General features: G+C 34.8%; 2 protein-coding genes across 3 annotated transcripts; both read right to left on the bottom strand.

The window, feature by feature from the left end:
- Window positions 1–157: 157 nt before the first annotated feature.
- Window positions 158–5,506, bottom strand: LOC123216464 (notchless protein homolog). Of its 2 annotated transcripts, XM_044636867.1 has the most exons (13): window positions 4,833–5,506; window positions 4,641–4,722; window positions 4,436–4,525; window positions 4,182–4,307; window positions 3,788–3,915; window positions 3,382–3,581; window positions 3,127–3,190; window positions 2,485–2,595; window positions 2,073–2,210; window positions 1,286–1,428; window positions 1,154–1,208; window positions 918–974; window positions 158–794 (listed from the first exon to the last, which is right to left on the bottom strand). In XM_044636867.1, the coding sequence occupies exons 1-13, from the start codon at window positions 4,974–4,976 to the stop codon at window positions 711–713; spliced, it is 1,422 nt and encodes a 473-aa protein (XP_044492802.1). In that variant the 5' UTR covers window positions 4,977–5,506; the 3' UTR covers window positions 158–710. The 2 variants fall into 2 exon arrangements, with proteins under 2 accessions (XP_044492802.1, XP_044492803.1); XM_044636868.1 differs by lacking the exons at window positions 4,182–4,307; window positions 4,436–4,525.
- A 102-nt stretch (window positions 5,507–5,608) lies between these two features.
- On the bottom strand, window positions 5,609–11,224 carry LOC123216463 (polyamine oxidase 1-like). The gene is made up of 10 exons (XM_044636866.1): window positions 10,723–11,224; window positions 10,388–10,637; window positions 10,037–10,165; window positions 9,887–9,948; window positions 9,641–9,795; window positions 8,795–8,938; window positions 7,866–8,015; window positions 6,538–6,792; window positions 6,325–6,406; window positions 5,609–6,228 (listed from the first exon to the last, which is right to left on the bottom strand). The coding sequence occupies exons 1-10, from the start codon at window positions 10,772–10,774 to the stop codon at window positions 6,035–6,037; spliced, it is 1,473 nt and encodes a 490-aa protein (XP_044492801.1). The 5' UTR covers window positions 10,775–11,224; the 3' UTR covers window positions 5,609–6,034.
- Between the last annotated feature and the right edge of the window lie 2,501 nt (window positions 11,225–13,725).

The raw sequence follows: 13,725 nt of genomic DNA on the forward strand, positions 1-13,725 counted from the left end.
CCTCTTAAACTATAACTCTTTATGCATCGTGTTTAAACCTTTTTCTCTATCCAGCAGTGTATCAAATGACCTGCAGCTGCAATATTCTTGCAAATCATGCATGCAAGACAAAATAAAATAATCAGAAGCTATAGGAACTATGGCTCTACCCGACAAATGTCTGCAAGAAATATTTTATTGCATATCAACAGTCTAGGCAGCGAGGGGGTAAAAGAGTAATAAATATATTACATTTACAGAAACAATTTACTTTCCAACTAACTGTTGAGACATGCCACTTATTTGCTGATGCACAGCTTTGGTAAACATCAACACATTCAAGCTACAAAGCAACAAAAGGAAAGAAAATAAATTTGTGAATGCCTACGTAATCAACCAACTCATCCTCCAAAACAAACAGAAACAGATAGAACTTTGATCTGCAAGCAGAGCATTGTGACTATAAGGTGAGAACCCCACTTGCTCATCTGCGAAACAATTTGAGCAATGGTCCAAATGGCAATTCTGCTGTAATGAAACGTTCTACCAACCATCCTTGCAATTGATATTTTAATCTCATTGTTCTTGGCACCTTAGCATATCTCAGAAAGCATAGAGGAAAAAGATGGCCAAACGAAACTGATTGGTGTTGATGAATATTTGCTATATGCCCTCATCAACTGACGTTTTAAGAATGTAATTCCATGCCCTTCTGTCTACTTTGATTAGTCTTAGCCCATCCATAACTTCAATACTTTGTCCTTACCACCAGAGGCAACTTTCTCACCATCTGGACTCCAATCAACAGCAAAGACCTTTGGGAAACAAATAATAAATCATTTATCAGCATGCTAGTCTGGAATAGACTGCATTTTGTTTACCAAGATGTCAGTACAAGGGAAGTTATTTTTTCTCTGTGATTAGTTCAGAGTAGATACCTCATCTGCATGGCCTGGGAGGTCTTGTTTCAGCTTCTGTGTCCGGATATCCCAAACCTGAAAAAAAAAAGAAATACATAAATTCAACAGCACATGAATGGCTTTTAAGTTCTTTGTCCATAGAAAAGAAATGAAAATTTTCCACAGGCAGAATGTTAGCACTTGTCAAATTAGGTTCTGCAAATAAGCGATAACACATTCTCAATCAATATTTGGAAACAATTCTGTACAATTACCTTCAGTGTGGAATCTTTGCTACCACTTAAGAGAAGCCTACTATCTGCAGACCAGCTGTACAGCAACAAGCAACATAACCATTAACAGCAGAAATAAGTTTATGGGATACAAAAGCAGGAAGTACTACCAACCTGATCTGATAAACAGGCCCAACATGGCCCCGAAAAGCAGCAACAAATTTCCCTGTCTTACCATTCCATAACTTCACAGACTTATCAAATGAGGCACTTGCCACCCATTGCCCATCAGGTGAAAAGTAAACATGGTTCACAAGCTGTAACAAACAAACAAACAGTTTAGAAACCCCATATAAACAGTTAAAAAGCTCTATTTTTTGAACAAACAATGCAACTCCCACTACATATGTAAAATTTCCTTCCTGTTTAAAACAGATGTCCTAGTTATTACCCTGTAGGCAAGAAGCAAATAATTTCAAAAAGCAGGCTGCAAAGATGAGGTTGATAGCTATCACTAATTTTTCTTGATGGATGTTACCAAGATATTGGAAAGTTTGGAAAACAGAGGTCCTAGTTATTACACCCTCAAACGACTATGTAGGCAAGAAGCAAATGTTTTCAAAAAGCTGGCTGCGAAGATGAGTCCTTTCTTTTAAAACAGAGGTCCTAGTTAGTACACCTTCAAATTACTATGTACACAAGAAGCAAATAATTTCTGGCTGCAAAGATGAGGTTGATAGCGATCACTAATTTATCTTGATGGATGTAACCAAGATATAGGAAAGTTTGGAATAGGAAACTTCAGAGCCAGATAGAAACCTCAGCAGATCTCTTACATTGAGCGAAAAGCATTCTAGTACTTGAGAAAAAGGGTGATAAGGGAAACTGTACCTTCCACCCCCAACAAATAATAGCTTATATATGGAAACACAAACAGGAAGTAATATTATATAATTTGTACCTGTTGATGACCAGTCATCCGAGTTTTGGGGTGTTTGCTGACAGCAGGTTCCCAGAGGAACATGGTAAAATCATCGGATCCTGAAACCAATCTTTCAGGAGCATTGCCTTTCATTTTGTGATACCTCTCCAGAGCAACCTATGTATATTGATACAATATAATGCATTTAGTTTCAACATCCAGATTCGTCAAGCATGTAGACGCAACATAGAAATTAATATGCTACTCAAATAAATGCATGCTTTTATAAATGAGCATGTAAACAACCCAAAAGTTATACTAGTGCACCGACAAAGGTGTCAATCAGTTATACTCAGCAAACATGGAATGCACATAAAAAAAAGATAGATAACATGAATGCCAAGCACAAGGTACAGAAGAGAACAAAATTGCAAATTGAAAAAAAAATTACCTTTTTCATTTCCTCAGGAGAGGAATACTGTTTGCCTGTATGATCAAAAGCCCCAGTCCGAAGAACATATTCGGTGCTCAATGCAAGGGAATTAACCCAATGTGCATGACCCTAAAAGAGTATCATATAAAGAAAGATGAAGGTCAATAGAGAGGTCAAAGGTAAAAAAGATTTTCAGCCTCAATAATTTAATATGAAAATTATGAACCACAGAATCACAGTTCATTGATTTGAATGACATTTTGCACATAATCTGAGGTAAATTTGTCTGGTTAGATTTTCTGAATATGAGATACCATGTGCGTACATGATAATAACTTAAGAAGCATATTTTATGGTCTCAAAATTTAAAAATTATGGAGAGAGCCAGAAGAGAGATATGAGGATAAGTGATTTCTCAACACTTTTAAAGAGAAATTAACCGGTAAATTCACATAGGGGATAGAATGTGCTATCGAGCTTAAGAAATATTTTAACAGGAACAAAAGGATTTCAAAAATGGCACTACAAAGATGACGTTATCTATCCTTCAAGGCACACTGTTACAGAAAACTATACCTATAGATGGATGCATGCAATTGCAATTTGAACCGGACAGATAAAGGAATGGAACTAGGGTAGAGCATACACCAAAAGATATACCTTCAATTCACGAATCAGTTTCCCTTGTGTAGTTTCCCAGACTTTTATAGTACAATCCTGAGAGCTGCAAAAGTTAAGATGAGATATAAGTAATAAGTATTGAACAAACATGGATGGTAGCTGTAAAACAAATAAGTAAATCAACACAAGGTAGTGACAGTGAATTACCTAGTGCTGATACAGAATTTCCAGAGTAAAACGAGTACAGGGAAAAATGTTTTATCACACTTCTAAGAATATAAGAAAAAGACCTACCCTGTGTATATCACTCCATCTCCACCCCATTTCACACAAGTCACTGCAAGTGTGTGACCACTAAGACAAATAACAGATTTCCTCAAGGTAATGTCCCAAATACGTGCATCCCCATCTTTGCTAGAACTTACAAAGCGACGACTAGGAGAATTCAAGTGGATTGGCTCCCAAGAGATACCAGTAATCCATTTCTTGTGACCCTAGAATAGCAAATTCAAAATATTAGCATTTTAGAGAAGTTTTTTCAACTAATACAGTCAAGATACTTTCTATGGTCCATCAACACAAGCAATTCTAGCATTCAAATAAAATGCACTTTAACAAAAACTCAACCATCTAACAATATATTAATACAGCTAAATTTTGTCAAGAGAGGAATAAGATTTTTCAAGGAAAAAGACTCAACAGTGAGTGGATTGCCTGATGGCTTTCCTGTCTCTGGGTCCCAACATTGCAGTTCTCCAGCCTTGCTCCCACTGACAAGATGCTTACCATCAGGTGACCACGCTATACAAAGAACCCAATTCTTGTGTCCTGAAGAAAAGTAAAACTTCTGATAGTTAAGCAAATGAATCGACAGTAATATTAGTATCAATAGAAGTCAACAACATCCAATTAATAAATCTGGTAAAAAAAATTTTAGAGTAATAGAAAAAACTTCAATTAAAAACATTAAAAGATCAAAAACCATAACTGATGTCCAAGCTTGTGATCTGTACCAATTATTAAGTGCGTATGCAGATACTTCAAGGTAACCAATAGACAGTAGGTGACAGTGATGAGAGGTTCATATTCCTAACCTGTGCATGTGTACATTGGTGTCTGGGTATTGAGGTCCCATATTCGAACAGTGGTATCACCTGAACCACTAGCTAACTGTCGCCCATCAGGACTAAAAGCTACAGAAAGCACAGCTTCCATATGACCTACAGTTACACAGTTGAGAGTGCCAATTCTGTAATACTAAACCACATGCTAGTGAAAACTGACTCATTCAACGACTCAATTCAAAGGAAATAACAACACAACAAAAACACCCAAAGCATTCACACACCAGCAATCGTGGCTGAACAACGATTCACAGGACGAATTCTAAAAACAGCTTGCGGTTGATAAACTATCGACAGAACCTTCTCCACAGAAACTAGAAATTCATTGACACAAAAAAATTAAGAAACACTATGAAAGGATGAATACATATCCAAGTATAGAATTAGCAAATGAGTTCATTAATTCTGTTACAATTGTAAAATACAAACCTTTGTGTTTTTCTAAGTAAGTCCCAAGGGCCACAAGAAGTTCTTGATCAGATATATAAAAAGCATACGGTAATTTCTCCCCCTAAACAAAACCGAAACGGAGAATTTTGATGATCACTCATCTTAATTTAAAAAAAAAAATATTTTTTAAAGAACAAGCTAAGCATATATCTTCCAAAGTGAAGTACTTACATTGTTGAGAAGTTTGTTAACGATTTGTTGGAGCTGTTGAGGACCCGCGTTCTGAGGGAGATACATTGGAGCTCCTAACGGATTCCCTTCTGGGTCTGTTAATAGACACATCACGTTGTTCGTCATCTCTGTTTTCACCTCCATTTCTTCTTTCTTGTTTTTGAACTTTATTGGGTAGCTAAGTGGTACTGACTTTCTGAGATGGAGAAGAGTTGAGTTAGGGTTTTCAGGGTTTAAGACTTGGATAGGAAGGTGGGGTTTATGGTGTCAGCGTCAAACGGACAGGCCGAGATTGGACGAATTTTGAGCCTTAAGCCCATGCCCATCTAACCGAGATTGGACGAAATAATTTCCCTGTTTCTTATTGCGGATGTCAAACCAATATGGAAAACTTCCCCTCAACTTCATGGTAGGCTCAACACGGCAAGTATTGTCAAAGCAAGCAAACGAAGAGACGGTTCAAAAAAGTTTCTTTCTCGTTTTTATTTTTAATCAGTGTATTCCCAGGGGAGTATTATTCAATGTCTTCAATTCTAATGTTTACTCAGGGCAGTCTATTCTCTGCAATTGTCATCCCCTATAGGTTATATATGCATTCTCTATTTTTCAAACTTGTTTATATGGTAAAATCACTTGCATTTGAGCTATTCTGCTTCTCCTATGATATCTGCAGAACATGGTAATGGCGTATTCATTAATTTACCAGGCTAATATATTAGTTTTTGATGAAGGACCCAGGTCAATTGAAAAATCTTACATAATCTAATGAAAACAAGTTTCTGAAATAATTTACTCATGTATTAGATTGGTTGTTTTGTTGTTTTCCTTCAATATCAGTGGAATGCAAGAATACAAATATGACAATATAGTATGATATACCAACCAAAACATGCAGAGGCAGCTTCATGATTATGGTAATGTTAACTGTTATAATTTGTATGCTATGTATGCCAAAAAATTTCCCTTCAATTCTAAAACCAGGCACCCTCTGATCTTCAATGATGCAGCAGCTGCACTTTTGAGGATAAATCCATGCTTCCCTTGTTATGCCTTACACTTTCCTCATTTTCTTGCAATTCAAGCCTCATCATGCTGCTGGCTTTTTTTGTACATGGCTTCAATGGGTTGATCTCTGGAACCAAATCCATATGGCCCTCAATCACATTGCTCATATTTTCATCATCAAAATGTGGTCCATTTAGTCATAATATCGCCTCTGGAATGCCAAGCTTTCCACTAAGATACAATTGCGAGGGAATATCACATTTGTGAAGACCTGACACTGCTTCTGTCTGTGTCAAAGTCAATGCTAACAAGGGTTCCAGCAAATAGTTATTACTATCACTATTTCTTTCCTCCTTTATTGTTTCTAGTAGTGTTTTACTTGTGTCTATACCTGAACAAATATCAACCACCAAACATAGCATTAGTGAGAAATGTCTAAAAAGAATCTCTCACTTTTATGCACCATAAAAGCTCTCTAAAGTTATACCTGCAAGGTATGCACCATGAACATAGCCGTTGAATCTCTCACTTGTATGTTCGCCAGTAAAGAAAACTCTTCCTACTGGGGCCTAACAAAACATAACAAAATGCAATAACAATGTCAGACCAATAAAATTCTTTGGTATGAGGAGAATGTGCCCATAATGAACATCTTTTACAGTAGACCTAATTAGGTTGAGCTAAGCTAATAACCTTTTACCTTTATACTATTAACAACTTGGTTATTGGAGATGATTGGATAGTTACTGTAGCTTCCACGTTGGAATCTGTTGTTCCACCAATGAGGCACAAGTATATCAATAGCATTAGGTATGTTAGGTCCAAACATGTCTCTTAGTACCCCCATGGCCTCCTTCAACGTGTCTTCATCCGATTGAGCTTCAACTCGTTTTGACTCCCCATTTGTCAAAGTTACAACAAGGATATTGGAACCAGGGTATGCATTCTCCATGTGCTGATGACAAAGTAACAAATCAGAAGCCAGCTTGGAGAGATATGATAAGTAAATAAAAAGAAATGGAAGTTCCTATTTTAAAAGATATCATGACCATAAATATAATATTATCTTATTTGTCATAATGCATGTAACGAATCCACATTGATAAAATAAGAATTGAAAATAACAGACACTAGGATCCTACGTTGCTTCCACAAGAAACCACATTTGATCATAAGATATAATTAATTATCCCACCTTTATTTGTTTAAGATTTTGGGTTTGAAAGCTAATACTGTGGCTAGCCTTGCCAGCTCTAAGATAGTGACAGAAACAACAGATAGATTATGCATAGTCATTTAAACTAATAATGCAATGCAATAGATTCTAGTTGTTGGTTATCCCAACCAGTAAAGCAATTTCAATATTTAACAAAAATTTTTATCATCTCATATAATATTAGACATTAAGTCATGACTCATAATTGAAAGATAAGCACAGTAACACAAAAAATTAACATTGTAATGAGCATAAACTAAACGAGTAACAACTCAAACTTATTGGGTAATTTTGTCGCAACTGATACAAAAATATTTTGTCTTGAATGTATCATATTCTTTTTATATTATTATTCGATCAAATTCCATTACAACAATATAAAAGATTCAATCAAATTCTATCAATCTGCTAATCTACAAAATATCATGCCCATCTAATTGAAAACAAAGCAAATATGATTGCACAATAGTACAAGATGAATATGAAATATTTGACATAACATTTCAAATAAATCTAAAAACACAGCATGGTAAACATTAACATGGCAACACCTCACAGGAAATCCACAAATGTTAGAAATTATAAGAATTCTGTTTGAGGGTTCTATAATAATTGATATATATAAATTAACATCTGTGGGCAATTATTAAACATTTTACTAAGAGATCTTTTAATAATTTATGGGTGAAAATAATGATCCCAATGATGCCAAAACTCCAAAAGCCAGAAAGAAGAATTTATATATTTCATGATTCAATTTATATTTGCTAGGAAGAAAACAGGCAACCCCGTAATCAAAACATGGAACCAACCTGCCAAAACGTGTAGTAGCCTCTCCTCTCATGGGCATAGATGAAGAACTCTTTTCCAGGGCCACATGGCCAGAACATATAAGGAAACTTTAGGAAGATCTTTGTGTACACCATCACATCACACTTCTCTATGGCCTCCATTTTCCACCTCTTTTTCATAAATTTAATGCATAAGATATGTTAATATTTCTACTCGGCAAAGTACTATTAATCACATACCAATATAAGTAAACATAATTAATGAAATTCTCACAACACTATAACCATATATTAGCATCCAAAACCCATGAATGTGTAGAGCTTAAGCAATATATTTTAGCATCTCTAACGTATAAACAAATTTACACTTGTGACAGTTATTCTACAACATTTTGTTAAATTTCATAGTTTTTCAATTCCCATTAACAAACAAAAACCATAGATAGCCTTGTTTCATTATTTTCCAAGAAAATATGATATAGAAACAGCTGTCACAATATAGATATTTCCGGAAAAAAAAAAACCAACTTTACAGTTTTCATGGTACTAACCCCAAAAAATATCAACCAAAAAAGAGTATACAATCCGTGAGCTGGTAAATAGCAAATCCTGTGGATCAGGTAAAGATTCAATCCATTGTTTCAGCTTAAATAAAGACAAAGACAACCTCGAAGATTTATGCCTTGCATCTACCCTATTTATATAAAAGTCTGACCTAATTTCATGTATTAAATATTTGTGGTTCCATATTTTTTAAGAGTAAATGATGTAGGTACATTGAAGGGTCAAGATTCTCCAACTAATGTAAATAAATTAGCCTGATTCTCCCTAACATTCAATACTAAAGATTATCACAATTTCAAGGGAATCCATTATAATTAACAAGAATATTATAAGGATCTTGAGAAAATGTAAGCCAAATAAAATATCATAAGGAATAGGAGACGTACAGGCAAGGGAGGCCTAAAGGAAATGAGATCACTCTGTAAAACTCCAATACTAACAGACAAAATCACGTAATTAGCTTCGTAAACGCAACCATCCTCTGTTTTTACTGTTACGCCACTTCTCGAGTGCTGTAATTCCCGCACAACCTGCCACAAATCCGTGCACAAAATCTTCATTTCTATGTTGTGTTGATTTTTTTTAAATGTAAAATTTGTTACAATGTTAGTGGTAATGTATCCCCATCTAAATCCTTGGTCTTCAGACATGTTTAAAAGAACCATTAAAAGAATTGAACAGTCAATGCAAGGAAATGTGTGGAATGTAGAACTCAGAGGAAAAAATCAGAAAGATAGAAAATTTATGGAAGAGAATCTGTGCAGAGTTAGAGGTACATAGAACCCATGACCCATTTATGGTAAGGTTTGACTATTTAGTTTCTTATAATTTGTTATCATTAACCTGAAGAAAAAATTTCAACAGCTGAGAAAACTAAAGCTCTAGAAAGTAAAAACTTGAAAGTTTGAAATGTTAATATGAAACAAAGATAGAAAGAAAGAATCCGCCTCTATAGAAACAAAAGCAAAAACGAAAATAAAAACCTAGAAAACAGTAGTTGACCCCATCAAATATAATACACTATGATAAAGGAAGGTTGAAAGTGCTATGAGAAAAACGTCATTGTCTACGAACTCCCAAAAGTGGGTCAATCAAGCTCAACAACGAAAATAAAAACAATGTAAGCTAACAAAACAGAGTTTAAGAATTTTTTCCTTTACAGACGAATGATTTCGGAAAAAAGCAGATGACCAAACAAATGGCAAGAGCTTAAAACAGTATTAAAGATTCACCTTGTTGAGCTTGAGACGACTGTCCAAGATTTTACCATCAGAGATACATAGAAATTCTTCAGCCATTTGGTATAGCAAATAACCATACCCTCTTTCATCTGCGACCAAAAACTCCCTCTCCCCAAAATCTACATAAGTAGATATTGGCTCCACTTCTGTACCCAAAAAACCAATTAAATCACCAAATACAGATATTTTCTCTGTTCCCAGCAACCAAACAGAACAAAGATGAGTTTTGACACAAACCAGCCATCTCAAAATCGTGTAGAATGAAGTCAATGGCAAGCTCTATCGGCTTCTTGGGAGAACTACAGAACCATAAAAAAAAGACCATTAAAACGAATATAATACATCTATAAAAATAACAAAAGCAAAACTGAATTTAAAGGGACTCACGATGACGGCTCTGCAGTGGCTTTGATGATGTCATTCACATTGGCCTCTAAACTCTTCAGCTTCTGAATCGCTGAGTCCACCGCTTTCTTGTACGAGTCCGCCGCAACTCCAGTCGGAAATATTTTCCCACTAACAGAAGAAAAAAATAATCAATTATTTAAAACCGGATAAAATAATTTTCAAAAAGATACGTGATGTAACAACGCACAAAAAGATAAAGACGTCACTGATTTTGATACAGATATGGCTCATTAGAAACGCAACGCAACGCAACAGAAAAAACATTGGCGACGTTTCAAAAAGTATCACATCATTAACGCTCTTGAATTTGAATTCAATTAAAAAATATACCTTCGATCGTAGATATTATATCGGGCATTGCTATAATCCGAGAAGCAAGTTCGGAGCCCAGATTGTGTGGCGAGTTCCCAGACCGGGTTAGACTCCTTTCCGCCGACTCCAACGATCCAACCCGCGCCGAGCTCCACAGACACGCCTCCGAAATTCTCGTTCCGGACACGCCCGCCAATCCTGTCGGATGCTTCTAGAATTACTATATCCTCTATTCCATTTTCCGCTAACGTTTTGGCCGCCGAAATGCCTGCCAAAAACACAGCCGCCTTAAGAAAAACTCAACCCCTGAACCAACAACGAAAACCCCGAAAAAAAATGGAACGAGAATGTACCAGAGACGCCGGCGCCGATGATGATGACGGAGCAGCGAGTTGAGGAATCCATTCGAGAACGTAAGGCACAGCTGTGTGACTTTTGCGAAATCTAACGACGAGAGAACCAGAAGTAGCGGGAGTCAGTTTTTATAGGCGTTTGTTTAGTTAAGAATTATTTTAGACGTCCTCCAAATATTCCTTAATTAATTTCCACCCCGATCTTTTCAGTTTAATTACCGAATTCAGACAGCTGTTGGGGGTGTTTACAATCATTTTTAAATTTTAAGGGATTTTACAGTCATTATTTTTTAATTTAGTTGTGCTATGAGTGAGAAGAAAAGAAAGGGTAGAATGGTAAATTGAGAGGGTAATGGGACATTCTTGAGTCAAATTGTATTTGTCGTTCATGAATTTGAGTCCAGTAATGTTTATAATCTTCACTCTTTATTCCAAAACTAGTCCTTGCATCCATGTTTTTTTGTTTAATGTTAATATTCTTTTAAAACATAATACAAGAATGGGAAGCAAGTGCCAAGGTCAAATTAGGAATACTGAATTAGTATTAACGAACTTTACAACATTAATGGAACCATCCCCCTTTTGAATGACAAACGTGAAAACTGCAAAATTATTTATATATATATATATATATATATATATATAAAGTTAAATATATAATAAAATATTATTATATAATTAAATAATTTTAATTTAAAAATAAAATAATACGTATTTACACACTTCATTTATATATTATAGGTGTGTAAGCTATATAAAATTAGGAATTAGACACTTTGACTTTGGGTACTGACTGAAAGGGCAGTGTGACAGATGAGACATGGCCGTCAAAATTAATTCCACACGTGACGAATTTAATAACACACATGTGGATGATTACCTGGCGGCTAGCTAGCCACAAGCGGTTTGCGGTTTAACAGTGAAAGCAAGATCCGGGTTATAAACGGTCAACTTTAATCGAGCCGTAGTCAACGGTCCAGTCTAAATTGTCAACGCATTATATATTTATGTGTTGAAACTAAAAATTAATGTTTTGATGTTCGACTTGATGTTTCTGTGATATCAATTCAGATTCAAGTTTGGATTTTGAGTTAAATACCTTCCATGCTAATTCATTTTAAATTATAATTATATCAAAATCTATTAACCCTAATTAATCAAACATAATCTTTATTAGCTTAAAATTATTTATTGTTTTTGTTCTTTTTAGTATTTTTATATTTCAATTTCATTCCCAAATTTACGAGTAAAATAAAACATAACGTTTTCTTCTATTTGTAAACAGTCCAAAAATTTAATATAAAAACCGTTTAAAACATGTCAATAATTTTAATAATTAAATCTCATTTTCACTATTAAAAAATAAAATAAAAATTTTAAATAAAAATCTAGAATGAATAAATTAAACACAAATATATAAAGATACGAATTATATGCAATATATAAGAGTTTTATAACAAAATGGAAGTCATTCTTTTTCGAAATGTCATCTTGGGTTAGTTCTATAATTGTGAGATAATCAATATATGAACTTGAAAAATATTTTGTCAAAGTTTAGATTAAGATTATGGAGCTGTTTTTATTAGATATGATTGTCTTCTCAAAGGATTAATTCTCTCAAAGCAAAATATATTGTTGACAAATGTTTTGTATACACAAAATATGATAGAAACTATTGGTATACATAAAACTTATCTCTATTACTCTTGAAGTGGTTGAAATTAACTTGGAATCAACAACAAGATTATCCAGAGACATAATCATAAATGTTTTAGTATTTTTTGAGTCGCTAAAACTGGTTTACTCAATAAATTGTTTATATATATATATATAACTCAACCTTGGTTTTATTTTTTATATGTTGTGTTGTACTGGGTTAATGAATGATGTTAAAAATTGTTAGTTTTTTTTTTTGTTGCTCAACATGGTACATTATTCGCTTCCACTCTTTAGCTAAAAGCATATTGCGTTTAAAGTAAAACTAAACGAAGGAATCGTAGCAATTTCATACTAACAAACGTCAAATGTGAAATACCACCACCACGGGTTCAAAGAGGCATATCTTTTTAAGGGCTTGGAATAGAGAGCATAATTAAAGAGGGTGAGGAATAATTCCCAAGTTGCTAACTGGAACACTGAAAGAAATGTGTCCACGAGTTATTGGAAACCAGCATATACCTGAAAGGTTAAAGCAACGGTGGCAATAGTAGATGTTGAAAATAGACAATTCTATGCTTCATGTGGGGTGGTGGGGTGAGGTATAAATCAGTTAGATCACGAGAATACATAGAATTTTTTAGAGTGAATTACCCTTTCCCACCCAAGGTTTAGGCTTAAAACACAACACTTTTCCACCTTAGTCAAGGCGGCGACTTTGGCCATAAGCACTCACAATAGCATTATAGACATCAATAGTTGGTTTAAGCCCCACAAACTTGCTTCCTCAGGTCGTTCACACTCGCCAAGCATCATTAACAGCTTTGTATAGGTTTGGCATCGTGGTTGACATCAATGCTGCTTGTGAAGAAGTCCAAAAATTCTACAGTGAAGCCATTTCTCATGTCAAAAATAGCTAGACCACTGAAGTATATTGACATAATACAAACTCCTAGTCCACAAGTAACCATCCATTTAGCTTTCATATTGCAGATTTCAAATAGCTAGACCGGGTCTCATTTCATATTACTAGCTTACAGTGCGATATTTGTTTTTTGTTTGTCACTTTTTATCTTTGGTACTACTCCACAGAGATGATTTTTTATTGACATTTCTATCATGTGGCTGTTATTCTCCGACTCTGCTTTCTGGAAGCCCACCTCAAATGAAAATACGCATGTACATACAAAATTGCTTGAATCTCGGTTATTTTTCAAGTTTGTTAATCATGGACCTGGTATTATCTTCGCGCACTTCAATACTGTGCTCCCACTTGGGAAATTATAGTTGGGCTGTGATTTAAAGAGATAAAACAAATTAATAGACGTATTCAAAAGAAATATAACG

This window comes from Mangifera indica, chromosome 5 (genome assembly GCF_011075055.1).
Source record: "Mangifera indica cultivar Alphonso chromosome 5, CATAS_Mindica_2.1, whole genome shotgun sequence".
In the NCBI taxonomy this organism is placed as follows: domain Eukaryota; kingdom Viridiplantae; phylum Streptophyta; class Magnoliopsida; order Sapindales; family Anacardiaceae; genus Mangifera; species Mangifera indica.